Source organism: Oncorhynchus tshawytscha, linkage group LG07 (genome assembly GCF_018296145.1).
Source record: "Oncorhynchus tshawytscha isolate Ot180627B linkage group LG07, Otsh_v2.0, whole genome shotgun sequence".
In the NCBI taxonomy this organism is placed as follows: domain Eukaryota; kingdom Metazoa; phylum Chordata; class Actinopteri; order Salmoniformes; family Salmonidae; genus Oncorhynchus; species Oncorhynchus tshawytscha.
Genome location: NC_056435.1, coordinates 5,837,794 through 5,854,365, shown reverse-complemented (window position 1 = coordinate 5,854,365; position 16,572 = coordinate 5,837,794). Strand labels below are relative to the sequence as shown.

Sequence of the window (16,572 nt, the reverse complement as noted above, 5' to 3'; positions counted from 1 at the left end):
ATGGTGCTAGTTCGGTCTCCAAATTTAGAAAATAATGAGCCTCATTAAGCTGAGTAAACATTCACCATCTGAACCCTATCAAAATGTTTTTGTTTGCAATATGTAATAAAAAGCAAGAGCTGGCGCACACCCAGAGAATCACTGTGCCTTCTTCAGGGTGATGCAAACATATATGCCTTGGTTTGAAACAAGCTCAGGTTGGAAAAAGCGTATTTTTGTTGACATAACTTTTAATTGTTACTGGTTGTCCTTTGTTGCGTTATTTACTAGCTACATGGACAAACTTTTGATTTATTGTAGGAGGGGCAACATGTCACAGAAATATTTGTAAGATCATCTTTGAATAACGGCCGCCCTCTGCTGGTCAATTTATGTACTGTTTATTTCTACGGCGTCCACGAAGGACCAAACTAGAAATTCCCTATTACGGATTCGTTTGATGAGTTGTGTCCTAGCGCCATCTCCATATTTTTTTCAAAGACCCCTTTGGATACAGCCCGGCGGGGAAAGGGTTAAGGAGCGGGGGGTCCAGATGCCTCCTCTCCTGCTCGCTATGACGAACAAATGAACTCCCGGGGAATGAAATTTAAATTCCACAAAGGAGAAAAAGTCCTATGTTTCGAACCTGACCCTACGAAAGCTAAAGTACTCTATGATGCAAAGGTAAATGGCTTGTTGTTTAGCCAAGAGTTTGTTTGCGGTCACGAGGGCTGATACTGCATGCAATTCCCAAACATTTTGATTGCCAGTTTTTATGACTTTATCCAATACTGTAGCTAAGTTAGACATCATGTTTATTTGATATATCCGGATAGACCACAGAAGGCCCGACCGAGGTTGCCATGCTAGTTAGCTGCTAGGCTAACGTTTGCTATTAGGCTAACATACCGTTAACGTAATATGGTAGGTTTATGGCAAAAACGAGGCCATCAACAATGGCTGCAGCCGTGTTATTTGTTGCTATGCTGTAGCCATGTTGTAGTTGCTATCTCTGCACATGCTGTAGCCAGGTTTGCGCGGGTATATTTTCTTAGCTAGCTCGTAGCTGCTACATTTAGCTAACGTCAACTGTCATAACAACAACTGTCCGCTAACGTTGGAAGCAACGTTACACCAACGGTGAATTAACATAGCATGAGTTCACGTTAGCTAGCCTCTGTGCAAGGCCAGGGCAACACATTACAATCAGCCAACCCGTTGTTTACATAACATTAGCTAGCTAGCACCAATTAGTAATGTGTTGTTAGCTAACTAACGCGTACTGATGGCTAACTGTCTATTTGGTGTAGATGTGGTGATACATTTGCCTGCTGTCTGTTACACGCTAACTTGAGTTTGGTTGGCTACCGCTAACTATCGTTCATTTCTGGGATTGTGTGTTGTAGGTCGTCGATGTTGTAATTGGCAAAGATGAACGTGGAAAGCGAGTCCCAGAATACCTGATTCACTTCAATGGTTGGAACAGAAGGTAAACTCACACACAAGACACAGTCTGGGGTGGTGGGCTTGAAGAAGGGATACTGGGGAGGAGGTTGGGTGGGGACAGGTAGCAGGGTTCTTGCTGTGTTCCTGAGTGGTGGGGTGGATGGGAGGATCACCCCCCAACCCCCCCAAATAAAAGTGCCATCCCCTGTATCTATGAGTGGTTTAGGTTAATTTCCCCATCCTTTGTGGGCTCTGCCTGTTGAGCAGCAAAAGGGCTCATTTTCCAACATTCGCCCTATAAGCAAGCTACTGGTAGAAACTTTGTACGGTTGGCTAAAAATAGTGGTCACGTTTATTTAACAATCCTTTGAAAACTGTACATAGTTGTCAATGATTTTAGCCATCTATATGGTGGAAATCATTGAGTGTGTATAGCAACCTTCAGTGGAGATTTGTTCTTGATATCACTTTGACAATACTGTCATGCTGACTGCATGCAGCTTAAATTGGAAGGGGTGGTATTCATCATCTGTTGCTTTGTGCTACAGTTGGGATCGATTGGCAGCAGAGGACCATGTGCTCAGGGAAACTGACGAAAATCGCAAATTACAACGTAAACTGGCTCGTAAAGCTGTGGCTCGCATGTAAGTTTGACTCCATTGGAGAATATCAGAAAAGTAAGCATTAGGCCTGACTGCAGATTTGGTGCTAGTGTCCTGTCTAACTGTGTCCACTTCAACCCACAGGAGGAGAAAGGGATGGGGGAAGAGACGTCGTCGTCTACCCGGTGTTGAGTCAGCTCTGAAGACACTTCCTGAAGAGAAGGAAGAGAGTGATGACGCATGTGAGTTTGCCTGTTCCATCGCACTCAAACTAGTGCAAAGTAGTTTATCGGAATGGCTTTTCGTTGGAAATGGCTTGCAAGTTTAAATTACATGCACTTTTTGGTGGGGGTATCTTTCAGGTTTGATTACGTCTTCAGACAACAGTGACGAGGACGATTCCGAGGATCCTGAATCTTTGAAAAGTGAGGAGAGCGACTCTTCCGAAGATTTGGACAAAATGGTATTGTGTTTTGAATTATAGACTACGACAGACAAATAGGTTATGTATTGAGAAAACATATCAACTCGGTTGTTCTATTGACATTGTCAGAAATACACATTTTGACAAAATGGCTCGATGGATCTGACTGTTTGGCCATCTTATCTCCAGCAGGAAGAGCAGGAAGCTCACGCTAAGATGGAGAGTGAGGACAAGACCATCAACATAGACATCCCTGAGGTTCTCAAGAAGAAACTGGAGGATGACTGCTACTACATCAACAAGAGGAAGAAGGTGTGTCATTAAACAAAGATAACACCCGCTTTATTGTAGTTCTGTATACCTATTCATATCCCTCCAAATTCCTAGATATTGGTCATGTTCAGTAGAGACAAATTATAGAAACAGGGAGGTACTAACTGAGCTAGTCCAATAGGAACACAGATTTGTCATTTTCTGTTGCTAAACTTTTTGCCTCAATGTACCATACTGAATGCAACTCTTGACATTTCAACATCTCACTGCCAATGAGCTGTGATCATGAAGGGCTTTGTTCTTTTTCTACCCAGTTGGTGAAGCTTCCGTGCCAGATGAACATATTGAACATCTTGGAATCATACGTGAAGCACTTTGCCTTCAACGCAGCCTTCTCTGCCAATGAGAGGTACAGAAGTCACCAGAGCACCGCCCAGACCAGCCTCAGTCCTCACTATGTTCCTCCAGAGAAGAAGTGAGTCCCCAAAGTACAACATTTCCCATTAGCCTTTTCGCCTCCCATGAGTCCCATGGGCTACATAATGGTTTTGTTTGACATTGCAGCCGCCTGCCAACTGACTGATCTACAAATCACCTTGCATCATAAATAACTACTCAATGTTATTTGTAGATCAAGTATGTCAGTCACAATATTACCAATAAATGCATCACAGATTCGATGCTCTCGAACATGGTTATCGTGGATGAAATTATCTTTGTGATAGCTAAAAGCCACCATTTTGTTTCAGTGAGGAGCTTTGCAAGGAGATGGTGGACGGCCTGAGAATCACCTTCGACTTCACCCTTCCCATGATCCTCCTGTACCCCAACGAGCACGCTCAGTTCAAGAAAGTCAGCTCCTCAAAGTTCTTCCTGCCTATCCGGGACAACACAGCCAGCTCCAGCAAGTAAGACAGACATCAGGCTATGTATGCAATCCTCTTGAATAATTAACATCGGGTCATTTTCAGGTCGGAAGATGAAACAAAATGAAGTTGAAAACGTTTCACTGTTGGAAGACACTAAGTACATCAGGCCTTTGTTCAGTTTGTATATCTGACCTAAGTCGAAAATGTCAGTGACAAATTATTTTACGTTTCTTTGGTTTTGTGGTGTTGGATGTCATTACCAAACTGGTCTTTCTTTGACCATCTCCGCCCTTCCAATCCCAGGACCCTGCGTGAGCGCACCCCCAGCCCCTCTGGCCACAACCCCTCCACCCCCCAGTCCACAGACAGTCAACCGGCCCTGAGCGAGGCCTCCACAACCACGGCAAACCCCACCACCACCACGCCCAAACGCCGGCGCTGTGCCTCCACGGCCGACCCTGACGCCCCCCAGTCCCTGCGGCGCTCCACACGTCACACCTCGGGGGGTGAGCGGATGGCGGGCGAGGGGGGCAGCGGCAGCACTACGACCTCACCCCAGCCCAAACGCCGCCTCGCCAGCCTCGACACGCCTGCCCAGCTGCCCAAGTTCTTCCTCAATCTGGAGAAGAGTGAGTGGCAAGAAAACACACTCAAACACAATAAGCAGTTTATTGTGTAGTGCTTTACTTTATGCAATGTCACCTGTAGCTTCTGTTGTTGTAATGACTATATCCACCCGCTAGATGGCACTCTTCCCTCTTGTCATACATTACAGTCCGCTCCCAAACACATGGAATATTGTCTGCGCACAGCTTCTCAGTGCTACAGCACACAGTAAATGTCTGTTGTTGTTTCTGAAGTGTCCATGAAAATGTTGTCCTCCACCCACTCCCATCAGTTGATTGACTGCCATCTGCCCTCCTATCCCCTTCCCAGAAACCCCTGTCCACAGTGGCTCGTCCTCTCCGTTGCCCCAGACGCCCAGCAAGGAGGGCAGCGGCGTCTTCTCTGGCCTGGAGAGCCGACGGAACAACGAGCTCAATGAGGTCCTGAGCTGGAAACTGACCCCTGATAACTACCCCCAGAGTGACCAGCCTCCCCCACCCTCCTACCTGTACGGCTCACAGCACCTCCTACGCCTCTTCGGTAGGTGTCCTCCTAAGCCCTTTCTCTGTGAGTGGGGGAAACAGGGATTGTTGTTTAGTTCAATGTAGCCTCCAGTCACTCGTTCTCTTTCAATCTTGTTTTATTCCCCTTATACAGTGAAGCTGCCAGAGATCCTAGGGAAGATGCAAATCCCAGAGAAGAACCTAAGGGCCCTTGTCAAACACCTGGAGCTCTTCCTCAGGTACCTCCTATCTAATTATAGAATCATGACATGTTTTCTGTACTTTTGTTCTTCTTTTAGTGATCAGACACACACCATAACTAGGCTAGAACCAGGGCTTCAATAAGCTCTATTTCGGCTGCCATAGCTCACCTCCATAGAACCTAGGCCTGGAACGTTTCCTTGTGCTGCCAAAGTAGCCAATGTCAGGTGGTTATTTAAGAAGAAAATGTTTTCTCATTAACCTTCCTGGTTAAATACAGGTCATAAATCACGTTTTCTAAACTGGGTGGTTTGAGCTCTGAAAGCTGTGGTATACCACGGGTTTGACAAAAAAAAATACCTCTAACTGTTGCTAACCAGTTTATACTAGCAATAAGGCACCTCAGTGTTTGTGGTATATGGCCAATATACCACAGCTAAGATCTGTATCCAGGCACTCCGCATTATGCATAAGACCACGCCTTAACCATGGTATATTGGCGATATACCACACCCCATCAGGCCTTATTCCATTAATAACTAATAACTCCTCAAGCCACATTAACACGCAGTGGAACTGAAGATGCACAAATCGCCAGTCTCCAGGATTAGTGACACTGACTGGGCGAAGCCCGTTATCCCCCAGTCAATCACTGCCTGGTGTGTAATTGTGCCGGCCGCCTCGCAGGAAGGGACAGGCTGCCGTTTTAGTTGCTGTGCCGACAACAGTTCCATGATCGACTTCCTTTGATTACGATAATGCCCACATCAGCATTTCTTTGGACGTGCTCACTTAGCTAACCTGGTGTGTGGTTTCCACTTGATGGGCCTCTGACATTGTATTAACGTTAGCTTAGCATGCAGAAATGTTTGGACAATGCGGCAGCTTGATGGGCCTCTCCGATAAAGTGAACCTATAAAAAAATAATAATTGGACAGTGCAGTGGAGAATAGAGAGGTGGATTTTTCCCATGAGGCTTTTTGTATATCTTGGAGAGGGGTGGGGTCCCTGTTGGGAGCAATGGAAGTGCAGTCTCCATTGATCTGCTGACACACAATCCTCTCCGCCTATCCAGTGTTGCCCCGTCACCTGAAGTCTAGCTCATTCAACTGGGCAGTTAGCTGTGGTGTAATGCTATTAGGTAGCAACTCTCTGTTTGTGTGATTCATGCAGCTCACTGAGTGGAAAAAGTGCTCACTGACCTGTAAGCTGGCTCTCCCTGCATGCCTGCCACGGTTATTGTAGCCATAATATCGTCTAACAGGATGTGATCAGACGATGATGTCTTGAGATGTTATTTATGCAGAGGGATTGATATACTGTTTTTGTGTCTGCATGTGCCTCTCTGTGTGTGTGTGTGCGCGCGTACCTGCATCTGTCTGTATGTGTATGAGAGACTGTCAGACTACATTCAAGTGAAGGGAGATGAGTCGGCGTTACACAAGCCGGCGATTCTAATCTTTAAATCCTGCCCAGCGATCTTCAGCTGGCCCCAAACCTAGGGGATTTATTCTCTCCTTTATTAATCAAACGCCTGCAGTTTCCCCTCCAGCCACCTCTCTGCGCTGTTGTACACTGAGGGACATATGACTCCTTTCTTCTCACAGCTGGGTACATCTCAATCTTTTTTTAAATTTAATTTAAAAAATTATTAGCAACAAATCAATACATAAAGCACATGAGGGAACAGAAACATACATAGGTTACAAACAATGGACAATCGAGCTAGGCGGTATAATATCACATTACAATTACACAAGGACCTTAAGGGACATGCATATACTTACAATTCTAACAGCTTTTTTGTTAGTAGAGCATTTAACCGTCTTAAAATACAGTTCAATTTCTTTTTGTAGGGTACGAAAATGTGGTTTTGTTTGTAAATTTGCATTTGTGTATATGAAATTTGGCCAAAAGAATAATGAAATTAATTACATAAAAATGTTTCAGCTTATTTCTATTGTATGTAAAGAATACAAACAGTACATCTCTCCACAATAGTGTAAAATCTTCATAAATGTGTTCAATTATAAATATACTGATGTCTTGCCACAGTTTTCTTACATGCATATAATGCCAAAAAAGATGCAACACTGTTTCTGGGTGGTCATTACAAAAGGAGCAATTTGAGTTGATGTTTTCCTTAAACTTCTTCATATAGTGGTTGGCAGGATAATATTTATGAATCATTTTAAAGGAAACTTTCTTAATGTTGTTAACAAGTAGGTATGTGTGTGGCAACATCCACACTTTTTTCCAACATATATAATCAATAAATCCATTCCAATAAGGCATGACATAAGGTATAGATAGATACAACATCCTGCTGAAACAAGGTTTGTATCGCTCTGTTGTTGAATGGACCAAAAGATAAACAAATATTTCCTACTGATGAGTCAACAGGGTCAATAGAAGGTAGGCTCTGAGGGTCAGGTCTTGACACGTTCCTGAATAACATAGCAACACCTGAGGGAATGGCATCTAAAACAATTGCAAAATCTTTAGGTGTTACAGGGACCTTGTAACTTGATAAGAATTCCTTATAACTGAGTAAAAGACCCTCTGCATTTACCAGTTGGCTCACCAATAGAATGTTATTTCGGAACCAATATTCTAAAAACAAAGAAGAATTTTCATACAATATATCCCGATTATACCATACCTAATATCTGTGTGGAGAAAAATTGTTTATAAATTAAGGACCATGACAAGAAAACCTGCCGATGAAAAGCAGAAAGTTTCACTGGAACTTTGTCAATATTATAATTGCAAAACAACATGAAGTTAAGGCCACCAAAAGTAGAGAAGACATGATGAGGAATACAATTCCAGATAGAAGTGGGTCTTCTTAGGAATTGTTTTATCCAATTGATCTTAAAAGTATTATTTAAAATAGTAAAGTCCAGAAAATTCAGTCCACCATTCTCATAAGTGTCCATTACAACATTTTTCCTAATGTAATGGGTACGGTTTCTCCAAAGAAAGTTGAAAAGCATCTGGTCTATATCCTTGCTTATTTTACTGTCAAGATATAAAGATAGAGCACCATATGTTAGTCTAGAGATAACTTCAGCCTTGGTTATTAGGACTCTACCTTTTAAAGATAAGTCCCTCTGTAGCCATTGATTTAGTTTCTTCTGGGTTTTTTTAATAAGAGGGTTCAAATTTAGTAAGCCTCTAGACTTTTGATCCTTTAATGGTTATGCCTAAATATGTAAGTTCTTCTTTTACTGGAATACCATAATATGAAGGTGTTACACAATCTTTGACAGCTATGAGTTCACATTTATTAATGTTAAGATATAGACCAGACGCTTTGGAAAAGGATTGTATCACATTGATCGATACGGGAATTTGGTTAGCGTCTTTCAGAAAAAGTGTGTTATCGTCAGCCAGCTGGCTTATAATAATTTCTTTACCAGCTATGGAAATACCTTTTACAGGACTATTATTTAAAGAATTTGCAAGAAGTTGGGTGATTAATAAAAACAGGTACGGAGAGATAGGACAACCTTGCCTAATTCCTCTCTTTAACTCAAATCTAGGTGAGGTGCCATCTTTCAATTTGATAGAGCTGTTATCATTTGCATAGAGTCTTAATAGCCTTACAGAAAAAATCCCCAAAGCCAAGTCTCTCAAGGGAGTGGAAGAGAAACTGATGCTCTACTGTGTCAAATGCTTTATAAAAATCTTTAAAAAATAATATGAAGCTATCCTCAGTTATTAGGTCCGAGTACTCAAGTATGTCTAATACTAGTCTGACATTGTTAAAAATATGTATTTTCCTCATGAAGCCAGACTGTTTCATCAATGCATCCAGGACTTCTTTAATTATTTTTGCAAGTAGTAAGGCCAATATCTTAGTCATTATTAAGAAGACAAATTGGACGCCAGTTTTTGGGAAATAAGTATTAATAACTAAATAGAGCAATAACCGTATAAAGTCAGAGCAGACCTGTATGCCCTTTAAAACAGTATCTTAGTTACTGTATACATAAAAAATAAATACAACTTTCAATCTTCTTTGTAAGTTTGTAAACAAAATAGGTCTTCTGGTCATACAAAGAGTGAACTAATAAATTGAAATACCTGAGTATTCCTGAAAAATAGTCACCTGATGCTTGTTAGGTAAACAACATAAGGAAAATGAGAATACCATGGCTGAAACCATCAACCTGTTCCTTCTGGTAAGATTTTAGGGAGAAATATGGATTTCTGAAACGTTAATGAAGCCTCGTCCTCCGAAGTAAGCAGCCTTCCCCTCATTTCGTGCTATCTTGATCATTGGCCACAACTTGTTCCTTCTTTCTATGTCTTCCGGGCTGAGATACTCGGCAAAACGCATACCATGGCTCTGAAAGAAGGCGTTCTTCCTAGCAGCTTTCCAGACAGCATCCCTGTAGAATCTGGCAGTGAATAGGATGATGATACGCCTTGGTCTTGAATCGTTTTGCTGTTGCTTCTTGCCGAGGCGATGCACAACGTCGATGGTATCACCAACTTTGTTCTTCTCTGTAGGCAAAACTTCTTGGCAGATACGGATAGCCTCTCCTCACACATCTTCATTCTCCACCTCTGGCAAGCCGTAGAGTCTCAGGTTCCATTTTCTTGTGTATTGTTCCAGATCAGAGACGTCTATGGTAGACATTGTTATTCTTTTCCACCCTTTCCACATTTTTTTCAACTTTTGCCACTCGTTTTCACATCCTTGATTTCACCACATGCAAACTCCAGTCTTTTTCAAGCCTTCAATAACCATGGTGTTCGCGCTTACCATTTACTCAATGGCGTCACACCTGGAGTTGATGAGTAAGGAGAGGGTAGCCACGATGTCAGAGTTCATGTTGGGTTTTTTGGGGGGTTGCACGGAGTAACCGGCAAAGAGGGGAATTCGTCATCGTCATCTTCAACAGCATTCGAAAGCATGATATTATCCATAGGCCAAGTGTAGTTATGGCAGTTGTCTATAAGCACGTTTCTCTCTTGTTGATTAGCAATAGAACGGCTAACTTCTTCCTTTCTTTTTTTTCACGACTTTGCATGGACATGCCGAAATAAATGATCCAATTATCATTCCAGTCACAGGAAAGGTCTTATATCTTGAACAAATAAAAATAGTAATGACTGTAAACTTTTTTAAATTTATTTTTTCCACAATCTGTCTGAAGTGTGGTACAGAGCTCGGTAAAAAAGCGTCTGTTCAAGCCGCCATCTTGGCACCTCCTCTTGGGTACGTCTCAATCGTCTATTAGGGCCTTCTTCCGCTAGTGTCATCTTTTTATTGACAGTAACCACGTTTCCATACACAGCTTTTATACAAGTAAAGTAATTTCGTATTAAAAAAAATATCACGATGGCTGTGATATAAACAGGAAGTTTCAGTACAGTTTTATAAATTTGTTTTGACATGGTGGGATCTTTTTGTGTACGAAAAAAATGGCGGTGGAAAGGCCTTTATGCGCAAATGTTGATATAATAACCATAATATCGAAGTAGACTTGGAGTCACGCAATGACATGGTGTGGGGTCCTCCAAATACGACTCTGGAAAACACGCAGTTTATTAAGCTATTATGAACTTCACAGGGTGGTAAAAGTACGGTATGAGCTGGATGCACCTTTTCAATACATATCAAAGGTTTTACTCTGGTGATATGATCGATGCTTTGACTGCCGTTTGACAAATAAAAATATTCCTATCATGTAGACTAGCCTACAAGCACTATCTGCGAGCTGTTGGCTAAACCACACGTGCCAAGACCAGACGAGGCACATTTGCAATTTAATGCAACAGTTTTGTCATAAAACTATCGGTAAGGTTGAAAATGCGTTGAACTATAGATTTTTATTCGATACATGGAAACGAAAGCGAAAAAGTCAATTTTATCTGCGACAATCAGTTTGGTGGAAACGCAGCAATGGTGGGAAAATGCGCATATTGGTTTTGCACAGATTTTGGAATATTCACACATCTGTTGCTGAAATTACGGGAGAGGTCAGAGAAATGCAGGGTGGAGAAATGCATGCCGGGATTGGGCACACGGACGGATCTCTGGAAGAATGGTGAATTGTCTGGTGTGTTTCTGTGATACAGAGGGAGGGATAGTGGTGTAAAGTCAGGGATGCAAACTAGTCACCTTTTGGTGAAATTCACCGCTTTGAATCCAGAATAGGTGACCTACGTTATTCGTGTAGATCCGATGAGAAAAGTTTGGGCGAGGGGGGGCTTGGTGAGATGCCTGACCACAGAGACTGTGGGTGCGGCTATTTTTATTATTATTTTTACCTTTTATTGAACTAGTCAAGTCAGTTAAGAACAAATTCTTATTTTCAATGACGGCCTTGTTCAGGGGCAGAACGACAGATTTGTACCTTGTCAGCTGGGGGATTTGAACTTGCCACCTTTCGGTTAGTAGCCCAATGCTAGCCACTAGCCACTAGGCTACCCTGCCGCCCCATGAGCCATAACCGAAAAACAGTGGCATTTGGAAAGTGTGGTGGGACAAGTATTGTTAGCATTAATTATCTTGCTAGCTGGAGCGAATTATCCGTTAGCTAGCCAGAGAAATATTGAGCAACATTAGCCTACTTAACTGATCAAATAATTGAGTGTTTGGTGTGAAAATTAGCTGGCTAATGAAGTCAGACAGCACGTTACAACATCAGATGAGCTAACCAATTCGCTATAGTATTAGCTGGTAACATACGACTCCTTGTCATTCCTCAAGTTATAGTTGCTTTCTGGACCCTGGCAATCTGAAATGTTAACTAGCTAACGAACTATCTGTGAACGAATGTTTTCCCTCTACAGTATGTGGTTCATTTTCAGAATGAGATAATTAGTTGAAAATGAGGCGTTGCTTGTTAAACAAGTGTATTCATGGATCAAGTCGAGCTTGGGCCTGGCTTAAGCTGGATGCCACTAGAGGGGAAAGGAACACCACCCACTTTCCCTCTTTTTCACTTTTTCAATACAGTATATAAAAAGAGGTATGCCAGGTGTACTCTGCCTGAAAGAGATCAACAACGGGTATCATGCTCTGCTGGCACATTGTAGAACCTACATCCACAGGCAGAAAGTGTACACTAATAATGTGCAGTGTAGCCCAAAGATATTGCTTTTGTTGTGTTAACACTTGTGTGAGTGAGGTGGGGATTATTACAGTTTTTTACTCAGTGAAGGTTATTTTGCACACATGTAGCATTGTGCAGTTGATCGATGTCTACTATAGTGGCCACTATAGTAGAGCAAAAATAGAATGCCTGTTTGTTTCATTCTATTTCTACTTAAGATGTTTTTTTTTCCCAAGTGCAATATTTAATGTGTATGGTCACAAGCATTCTATGATTGTAAAGGTTGTCATGGCTAACTGTAATATTAGTGTAGTGTATAGTTTATTTTTTATCAAGACTCATTTGCAGTAAAGTCTAGGCAACAAATAACACTGGATTGCTTTCTTTACATTTTTTTAGCTGTGAGTTGGGTTCACATGAACCACTTTTTATTTTACACACAGACTGAACAGGTTGATCATAGTCTTTGTTGTTTAATTAGTTAACCTGCATTTCCCCCTAGCAGGGATTTTCTGCATGTTTCAGTGCAACAAAAAAGTGTCACCTTTTTGGGCCCTCACCAGTTTGCATCCCTGAAAGTACTTAATAAAAATACTTTAAAGTACTAATACTTTACTATTTGTTTTTTACAACTTTTACATCACAACATTCCAAAATAAAAAACTGTACTTTTTACTTATACATTTTCCCTGACACCCAAAATTCCTCATTTCATTTTGAATGCTTAGCAGGACAGGAAAATAGTGCAATTCACACACTTATCAAGAGAACATCCCTGGTCATTCCTACTGCCTCTGACCTGGCGGAATCGCTAAACACAAGTGCTTCATTTGTAAATGATGTCTGAGTGTTGGATTGTGTCCCTGGCTCTCCATAGATAAATAAATAACCAGGCAATTGTGCCATCTAGCTTGTTTAATATAAGGGATTTTAAATTATTTTTACTTTTGATACTGAAGTATATTTAAAACCCAAATAGTTTCAGACTGTTACTCAAGTAGTATTTTACTTGAGTCATTTTCTATTAATAAGGCATCTTTTACTTTTACTCAAGTATGGGAATTGGGTACTTTTTCCACCACTGTGGAGAGTGCCTAATGTGTATGAGAACGAGGATGCCTGTGTTCGCCCAGATGCTCTCCCACAAAAATGTATCCATATCTTATCTAACATCTGCAGAGAAATGTGGTTAAATTTTACAGCTTTTGCTCTACATTTGCTTTGACTAATAGATAGGACAAACCAATAAATAATGAAGAATAGCTGTAGCCACGGTCCTGTGGTCCATACAAACTAGTTCGGCGCTCCACAACGACAATAATTTGTTGCTGGTAAAGCGCCTCTTAATTTCTCCCTCTGATGAGGATAATTTGTTTGCAGTCAAATTATAAGAGCGGGTAGAGCTAAGATGAGATGGCAAGATTTAGAGGATTTGGCTGAGCAGCGGATACTAAGAACATTCCGGATTATTTTCCCTACTGATTAGACGGGGAGATTTTCCCTTTCCTACTCTGGTGAATTGGGTTATTTAAGGCAAGTTTACTAAAAGCACTGACTGACTGCAAGCCTGGAGGGGGGAAGGGGTGTGAACAAGCCCCCTGTTTGAAAACACCAGGATTGGGAGTGCTGAGTAACTAGTCTGGTCCGTGACGTCAACAGTATTCGGGGGGGTAATGCATTTCCCACGGTGGTCTTTGGTTCAAATGCATTAGCTGTCTGTTGATGGCCATGCTGTGTTAACTAGCCTTAACTTCAGACTTCTACTCAGTGTGGTGAATTATACCCTGTTATGGTGTTATATTTATCTCCTCCTTATCTCTCTCTCTCTTTCTACTCTGTCCCTCTTCCTCCATCCCTCTCTCTGCTTCCCAGGTTTTTGGCTGAGTTCCACGAGGACTTTTTTCCGGAGTCGGCGTACGTGTCGTCATCGGAGGCCCACTACTGCATGAAGCACCCGCGGGCCGTTTACTGAGGCCGTTTATCTCACCCTGCCCTGCCTCGCCCTGAACTGCACTGCTGGGAGGGGTGCTCCAAGCTGCTTCCCAAACCATCCCTTTCTTTCACTTCTTCTCTGAGACTGCGCCATTATCCCTCTCCCTCTCTCTGTTCACTCCTTGCCCTCCTAAATCCAACCCATGCAGCTAAGTAAGGCAAGGGTCTTGGCGTCTGATCGACCCAGTATCTCACTCTCCCCAGCCCCCAACCTGGCAGCCTGGCCTAGGAACAGACCCCCCTGGATGCAATGATTACCTAAAGCATGGACATCTACTTGTTATCCTAGGCTGTAGACCGTAACCCCCTGCTGGGGTCTGTGCCACGATGCTGACTTTGTCTTGCTTTCTCTCGCTCTGTGCTCAAGGACCACATTTGGCCATCTCTTTCTCTAGCAGCATCTGCATCCGATCCTTCTCTCTCCGTCCGCCTAGGCAAGCAAACACAGGGAGAAGGCCTATTTGATACGTTCGCTTTACGTGTGACTATTGGCTTCTCCTCGGCTCACCATGCTTGCTGCCCCAAGCCACGCTTCAGTGTGTGTTAAGTTATTTCTAAACTCTTGTAGAATGTCATTACTCTAGTAATGTCTACTATCTGTGTTCCTCTTGCTTAGAGGGGCTGGTGACGTTAAGACCACTGTGTGTTCATATTGATATTCGTCATGGCATTACCCCCAATGTTTGAAAAAGGTATTGAATTTCATTGATGTATAAATTCCTTTTCTGTGCTTGTTTTTTATACACTGTTAACTTGTAGACTCGAACAGGAACACACCTTAGAGGTGGAAATGTAAGAAGATCAACTTTCAGTTTGTTTTCCATTAGTCTAATCTGAAATAAAAGTTAGCAATATTTTTGGCATGTGGTTTATGAATATTGCTGTTGTGTTCATGCAAGGCGCGTTATATGGCAGCACAATATAAACAGATAATTGACACTTGAACCAAACCGCGCTATGTTTATCACGAATGCAATCCCTCCGAATGTTGCCTTTTCAAAAGGCGTTGTCAGCTGTATAGATCGCTGTGCTATAATGCGCCGTGCATTTAATCCTGGTCCTTTTCTCTGCTGTTCTTCTCTCCTTCAAGTTGAGTCCTTTTTCCTTAAGGAAACATTATTCACACTATAAAGGTTGTTCTAAACTATAGCAAGGTACAAGAGCAGATTGTTGGGTTTATCCTCAGGGCAAATCTGCTATGGTTTGAGATTGAACAGGGCCTTTGGTCTCAGAGGTGTGATATCAGAGATTTGAGAAGGGCAGCCCAGGGGAGGGAGCCTGGACCAAAGCCAGTGTTCTTCAGAGGATGACGTCAGCCTCCTTTGATGTGCACACAGCGTTTTGGGTTGTGCCCCGTCTGTCAGCCACTGGATATTGGTGCCCTTAGACCAGGGATCATCAACTAGGTTCAGCGGCAGGTCAATTTCCTTTTTCTTCAAAGGATGGACAGGGGGCCTGAACATAATTACTAATAATTTGTAGACTCCAAATTGACTGCAAGAAGCACAAACGGATCTAATATTTGTCTGAAATATTACTTACTTACTGTGTATGTGATTGTATACAAATGTATGAATGTTATGAGTGGGAATAGTTTGGAACAGATTTGAAATAAAATAACTTGAAGCTGTTTTGCTGGTGTTTTTACAGTCTTGTTTCCAACAAGACTTTTTAATAAAACTTTGGGGGCCAAAAAATCACCCGTGCACCAGTTGGGGAATCCTGCCGTAAACAATGCCTCCCCTCTGTCACCTCCTGCCATAGCTGCCTGCTGTAGAATCCCTCTTAACTTTGACCAACACACACTGCCTCTGAATATGGGTTCTTGAGTGTAACGGCCAGTGTTGCAATCAACGTACAGAATATTTTTGGCTCTGAACAACTCCAGTGTTTCTGGTTGTTCTGACTGAAACCCCTCCCTCAAGCTATCACATTGCCTCTAAATCAGGGGTATTCAACTTTTACACACCTGGTATCCCAGGTGTAAATCAGTCCCTGATTAGAGGGGAAGAATGGGGAAAAGACGGACAAACTGACTTTGAGGCCCAGAGTTGAGTTTGAGGACTCTAGGTAGTGTGTTTGGGGGAGTTTTCTGAGGGAAAATGCTTAGGGTGGCTTTTGACTTACAGTGCTATCATGTGGTCAACATCTCTAGGCCCTGAGGGTCTGAGGGAATAACTAGAGCCTCATCTCAGCACTGGCTAGCCTAGTCCTGACCCACTTCAGGACAACCAGATAACTACACCAAAGTTCGGGGATCCCTGGCAACTGTGATGGATTGCAATGAAGCTTAACCAACGCAGTTGCCTTGGGGTTAGTGTCTGCCCAGAGATTGGGAGGTTAGGGGTTCAGTCCTCGGTGGAGTCATACTTACAACTCAAAACGTCACAAGTTTGCTGGCTGTCCTCCAGTGATATCTTCTGATGTATTTGTCACCTACATATTTTTCAGATCAGATTTCATTTTGTAAATACACTGCTTTTTTTTCATCCCAGTACTTTAAAGGTGTCTCATACATATTGACACTCACCAATGAAAACAGGGACAGTATATTGCCCACGTTTTGAGTCCCACACATACTGTAGTTTGTTTTCATTCTGGATT

At 42.3% G+C, this 16,572-nt stretch overlaps 1 protein-coding gene across 2 annotated transcripts; it reads left to right on the top strand.

Moving 5' to 3' along the window:
* Positions 1–428: 428 nt before the first annotated feature.
* Positions 429–15,598, top strand: LOC112253739 (male-specific lethal 3 homolog). Of its 2 annotated transcripts, none has more exons than XM_024425709.2 (12): positions 429–663; positions 1,386–1,468; positions 1,974–2,069; positions 2,172–2,269; positions 2,390–2,490; positions 2,644–2,763; positions 3,039–3,199; positions 3,474–3,632; positions 3,897–4,222; positions 4,530–4,739; positions 4,857–4,941; positions 13,849–15,598. In XM_024425709.2, the coding sequence occupies exons 1-12, from the start codon at positions 565–567 to the stop codon at positions 13,946–13,948; spliced, it is 1,638 nt and encodes a 545-aa protein (XP_024281477.1). In that variant the 5' UTR covers positions 429–564; the 3' UTR covers positions 13,949–15,598. The 2 variants fall into 2 exon arrangements, with proteins under 2 accessions (XP_024281477.1, XP_024281476.1); XM_024425708.2 differs by having other exon boundaries at positions 2,641–2,763.
* Positions 15,599–16,572: the final 974 nt, after the last annotated feature.